We start from the raw sequence: 5,770 nt of genomic DNA on the forward strand, positions 1-5,770 counted from the left end.
GTTGGCCTCCTCTGGACTGGCTGCAGCAGCTCCAGGTCCTTGTGCTGTTGTTCCCCAGGGCTGGGGCAGCTCTGCAGGTGGGGTCTCCCCTGAGCGCGTCAGAAGGGCAGAATCCCCCCTCCCCTGCTGCCCACGCTGGGGATCAGCCCCGGGCACGGGGGGTTCAGGGGCAGGGGCGGGCCAGCTCTCCCCCACAGCACCCCCAGGTCCTTCTCCCAGGGCTGCTCTGCCCATTCTCTGTCCAGCCTGTCTTTGGATTTCCCCAATCCAGATGCAGGACCTTTCACTTGGCTTTGTTAAACTCCATGATATTTGCACAGCTCCACCTCACTGGTGGTCCAAGATCCAAATCCTTCCATATTAGGAACTGTTTCCTGCCACAGGGTTTTAATCGCTGCCCTTACAATGGTTCCACCCTGGAATAACTGACTGGGATAAAGTGACATTACTGTGTCATACGAACTCATCTGATGGTCTGGATTTGCCCTGGAATTCCCAGGCATTATTTTATAACAAGGCTCTAAAGCAGAGAGAGAGAGAACACAGTCTGTTCCCAAAGCAGAACAAAGAGCTGTCGCTCAGCTGATGGAGAACAGTAGCCAGCAAACAGGCTCTGGAGAGAAGGAAGACAGGCCAGCCAGCTGGTCTTGAAAGCAGAGACATCTGGTCTCATACACCGCGAGAGATGCAGAGTGGGTTCACTGGATAAAAAAGAAAGAAAATAAAAAAGCTGGGTTCTTACTCACTGATTGTCTGAAAATCTACCAGCACTAATTAGGGAGTGGAGTGGGATCTGCTTGAGTATTGAATATTTTAAATACCGAGTGAGAGTGTGTACATTAAGCTTCTGCTCTTCTGCCATCCCCTTGTGTAAAACCTTTGCTTTTCCCACAATATTCTTCCACGTGGTGTCTCTTTTCTCTCAGGTGATCATTGAGGACATTGGCAATAAATGTGTGTACCAATTCCCGGTTGGACGCTGGTTCGCTTTAGATGAAGATGACGGGAAAATACAGAGGGACATTCTTGTTGGGGGCACTGAAGCCACAGGTAAAATCACGGGCCAAATCTGTGGTGGGAAATGGGAAGTTAAGGCTATTAGCCATGTTTTCTTTAGAAGATTGAAAGCCTTATGCTCAGGGAGGCCTGCAGTGAAGCACCTGCTGGTGACAGGCTGTTTTGTGTGAGGATTCCTGAACTGCCAACACATTTCCCACCTCTGTGTCACACCTGTGAAGCTGTGCAGGACCTACATGCTAGTTTATCACCTGGTGTGCCTGGACAAGGGGCTGATGGGCAGAGGATGAAAGATAACAGCTTGTACCTTCAGCAAACTGCTCACCAGCACTCACAAAGTATTTGTTATTTCCAAAATCGCGAAGTGGTGAATAGGGTACTGCAGTGCTGAGCTCTAAATCAGTCTTTTTTATTACCCAACACGGTTAAAGCAAAGACTACCAAAGTTTATGTCTCTGTTAAAAGAAACCTCAATGTAAAGTCCATAAAAGAACTTGTCACAAGGCAGAAGATTATTTGCATAGTGTTCTGCCTGTATTTATGTAATAGCATGAAGGCAAACTATGTGATGATGCATGTAGCAACTCTTCTTTACTTCCTTGTATGGTCTTCAACATCTGCAGTCCTCGTATTTCCCCCTTCATGTGCATGAGGAAAGTGGTCTGGGTGCAGATCACTCACTGCAGGATGCTTGTTAGGAAAAATTAAGGGAAGAAAACTGAAAGAAACGTAATTCAATCCCAAAAATCTTCCTTTATCTTTTACCATTCATGACTGTGTATTTTATTTTCCTGCCCTCAGGAGTTTTGTTGAAGATATATCAACAGTAAAGCATGCTTGAGTACAATTTTTAATGTAAGTTTCAAAGGGACAAAGTTTTTAAAGAGTGAGTTCTGATGTTTTTGCTTCATCCCAAGTCCCTATTGAAATTTCTGTCTAATTTAATCAAAAAACTTGGCTTAGGCCTTGACTATTTTCTACCTGCTGTTGAAGTGTTTAGGTGTGTATTTAATGCCATGAGACAGGTTTAAGATATGCTTTTCTGTGAGGTAAGACTTGTGGGAAGAATTGTTTTCATTCTTAGACCAACAGTTGGAGATAGAAAAAAACCCCCAAGGACACTTTTATGTAAATAGGTTTCTTTTCAGAAATATTTTTCTTTCTCGCAGCTGGGCTGATACCTCTCCGAAACCTTGTTCTGCTGAGATCTGTGGGTTCTCACAGTGACTGTTCAGGTCCTGATGGCTTCAGCAGCATTATAGGCTAAAAAACAAATAGTCCCAAAGCTTTCAGGGTTTTGTGATGCTGCGGATCTTGCCACCACTGTTTAAAGCAATACTTCTCCATCCTCTCAGCATTCTCTGACATATTTGGTGCTTGGTATCTCTCAAAATCAAATTACTTAGTTGCCAATTCAATTTTTTTGCTTTTCTTCACCTAATCAGCACCACAGAGTGAATAAACAAGGAAAACTTTTTTTTCCCTTTGGGCCATGTGACAGGGAGTCTGTCACCCCGAGCCTGTTTCTTTGGCGCACTCTGAAGGTAGAGGTGTATTTCTCAGAGTTTTGTGGGGGACAAAAACAAATGAAGCATTGCACTGTGTGTAACTCAGAAGCTAAAATAAACCACTGGGAAATCAATAGTCTCCAACATAAATCCAGTCAAAATCATAACTCTCAGACTCTTTTCCTCCCTTCCTTTTTCACCAACCAAATTTGTGCTTTCTCCAGGCATTGTGTACAATGTGGCTGTAGTGACGGGGGATATCAGAGGAGCTGGCACCAACTCCAAGATCCACGTAATCCTCCACGGCTCCAAAGGCTTAAAGAACAGTGGGAAGATTTTCTTGGAAGGAGGTGAATTTGAGCGTGCCAGGACAGACCTCTTCAACGTGGAGATAGCTGCCCTTCTCAGCCCTCTCAGTAGAGTAACCATTGGGCATGATAATTGTGGCGTCAGTTCTGGATGGTTTTGTGAGAAGGTGAGACTAAATTATCATAAACTCATGAAATCACTCAGGTTGGAAGAGACCTCTAAGGTCATGGAGTCCTACCACTGGGCCAACTCTGCCAAGAGTTTTGTCTGCAGGCAGCTGTCAGACCTGCTTCCCATTCATAACCTGACCCCGACAACCCAGTATGGTTTAAAAATAAATAAATAAATCTGCTTTTGTTTGGAAGGCAATATCCCTGGTTTAACAAGTCAATATTATACATCATGCACGGGAGCAGCTGATTGCCTCAAAGACACGTTAGATGCATAAGTCAATCACTCTCTAATTGGGTTGATTGCCCCTCTGCAGTCACAAAGATAGAGATTATTGTTTGCTCAGCTCCAAAAGCACCTTCAGATGTTCGCACAAGGGGCTGGACAGAAATGCAGCCTTGGATTGTGCTGAGCATTTCAAAGTTATCATCTACGCTCAGACTTCCCTGAAGTTTCTAGATGCTGCTCTGGAGGCTCAGAAAGAATTATTTAAAAAACCCCCAAAACCCAATAGAAAGTGGCTGACCACAGCTGTTACTGGGAGGCAGTGTTGAAATATGCGATGTTGTTACCCAACAACTGTATTTCTTTGGGAAGAATTCTATGCAGCAGTGGGGGAAGATGTTGGAAAATTCTTCTAAGTTTAGCACATAGCGTGTGATCCCTATATCCATGGGTAATGTTTGCTTTTGTACCATCCAGTGCTTAGCACACATGCCAGAGATTAATGTGGCCTTGTGTTAACTCCCTACATCTGTGACTAATAAGTTTTGTGCCAGCTAACGCTTCCTTGTTTGCTTCCACCAGTGATTAATATGTACTGGTAGATATCTTAGTTTTGAGAACAGAGATGGAGCACCAGAGCAAAGAATGATAAAGAGAAGTGCATCATAACCTGAACACATATTTGAGATACCCTCAAGGAAAGAAGTTTCACCAGAAGATCCAGGACCACAAGAGGGAATTTTGAGGAATGGGATGTTCCCAAATGACCACCAAAAATCCCCAAAAGACCCCTACTCATATCCAAATAACTTCATGGAAATAATAAGCCTATATTCATGTATACAGAGAGTATAATGAATATGTAATAGAAATGTGACAAATGTGTATTAGTTTCATGTGTATAGCCTGGTCTGTTTGGTTGCTGCTCATGATTTGAGGTGAAATTCCCATGCATCCAGCATTGCTAAGAAAGTAATTTCATCTTTTCAGCCCAGCAAATTGGTTGGAGAGTTTATTTCCTGGTTTTTGGTGACAACACTAGATCATGTACAAGGTCAGCAGGAGAAAACGGGCGGTCAGAGAGGAAGGGATGCCTACCCTGAAGCTATGAGGAAATTCAGTTTTCCTGGCAAGCAAAATCAGCTTAAGATGAATGTTTTTGAAGGGTTTTTGTACCCTGTGTTTTCTGCAGAGCCCTTCCATGCACTGGCGTGGTGCAGGGCCTGTGCTGCACGCTGACTGCTGCAGCCACCCTGACTGCTCCCATTCCCTTCCCCTCCTGGTGTTTCACCTTGTCTTGGTTGACCCATTGCAATGTACTGCTGAAAAAATGGGAATAACAAGACAGATGGGTCATAGCTGTACTCCAAATTGGGATTTGTGCAACCAGTCTGGTTCAAATTGGTCCAGAAAAGCTGATTTTGAGAGCATCACCAAGGTCTCCAGCTCTGTAGTTTAAGTTTTCGGTGTCGAGGACCTGTGGGGTGCCAGTAGCAGAATATTCGAGCTCACTTTCGCAATCTCTTTTTCCAGGTGGTGGTTTACTGCCCGTTCACTGGGATTGAGCAAACCTTCCCATGTGGGAAGTGGCTGGATGAAGATGAAGGCGATGGTCTCATTGAGCGGGAACTCTATGAAATGGTCTCCCTGCGCCAGAAAAGGCTGAAAAGTAGGTGCAAGTGTCCAGGAGCCTCCTGTGGCCATCACCCCTCCTCCCACAAGCAACATCCCCCTGAGTGTCACCTGAGTGAAGGTGGTCAAGGAGAGGTTCAAGTGGATTCAGTCACTGGATCATAAAATATTTTGGGTTGGCAGGGACATTTAAAGATCATCTAATTTCAACCCCCTACCATGAGCAGGGACACCTTCCATTATCCCAGGCTGCTCCAGCCCCGTCCAACCTGGCCTTGGACACTTTCAATGATGCAAGAGTCACAGCTGCTCTGGGCACCCTGTGCCAGGGCCTCCCCACCCTCACAGACAACAATTCCTTCCCAATATCCCATCCAGCCCTGCCCTCTGGCACTGGGAAGCCATTCCCTGGGTCCTGTCCCTCCATGCCTTGTCCCCAGTCCCTCTGCAGCTCTCCTGGAGCCCCTGCCAGGGGCTCTGAGCTCTCCCTGGAGCCTTCTCTTGTGCAGCTGAACACCCCCAACTCTCTCTGAGCCTGTCTTCAGAGCAGAGGGGCTCCAGCCCTTGGAGAATCTTTGTGGTCTTCTCTGGACTGGCTCCAGCAGCCCCACATCCTTCAGATGTTGGGGCATGAGTTTCAGCTTTGAACATATTGCTTTAGGGGAGTATAAAATTAAACTCCTACAATATTTTGAAGAATTATACTCATTTTCTTAAGGTGCAGTGGGCTTAGGGCTGCCTCAGTCATCATCTTACCTTTGGAGCCAAGCCAGGCTATGTTTCCTATCACTACAGAAGCAAAGCTTTCTTATTCTAGATGGAAACAGAACCTAAATATAATAAGGAGACAAAACTGGTGGGGGGGCGGAAGAGGGGGGAATGGGAAGAAGAACAAAACTCTTCCTGCT

General features: G+C 45.5%; 1 protein-coding gene across 1 annotated transcript in view; it reads left to right on the forward strand.

Annotated features, from left to right (window-relative positions):
- LOXHD1 (lipoxygenase homology domains 1) overlaps window positions 1–5,770 on the forward strand; it is a 131,811-nt gene that overhangs the window by 28,460 nt on the left and 97,581 nt on the right. The window contains 3 exon segments of the mRNA XM_008640947.2: window positions 927–1,050; window positions 2,750–3,000; window positions 4,764–4,899. Coding sequence (XP_008639169.1) covers window positions 927–1,050; window positions 2,750–3,000; window positions 4,764–4,899 — 511 coding nt within the window.

The sequence above is a fragment of the Corvus brachyrhynchos genome, unplaced genomic scaffold (assembly GCF_000691975.1).
Source record: "Corvus brachyrhynchos isolate BGI_N302 unplaced genomic scaffold, ASM69197v1 scaffold8, whole genome shotgun sequence".
Taxonomy (NCBI): Eukaryota; Metazoa; Chordata; class Aves; order Passeriformes; family Corvidae; genus Corvus; species Corvus brachyrhynchos.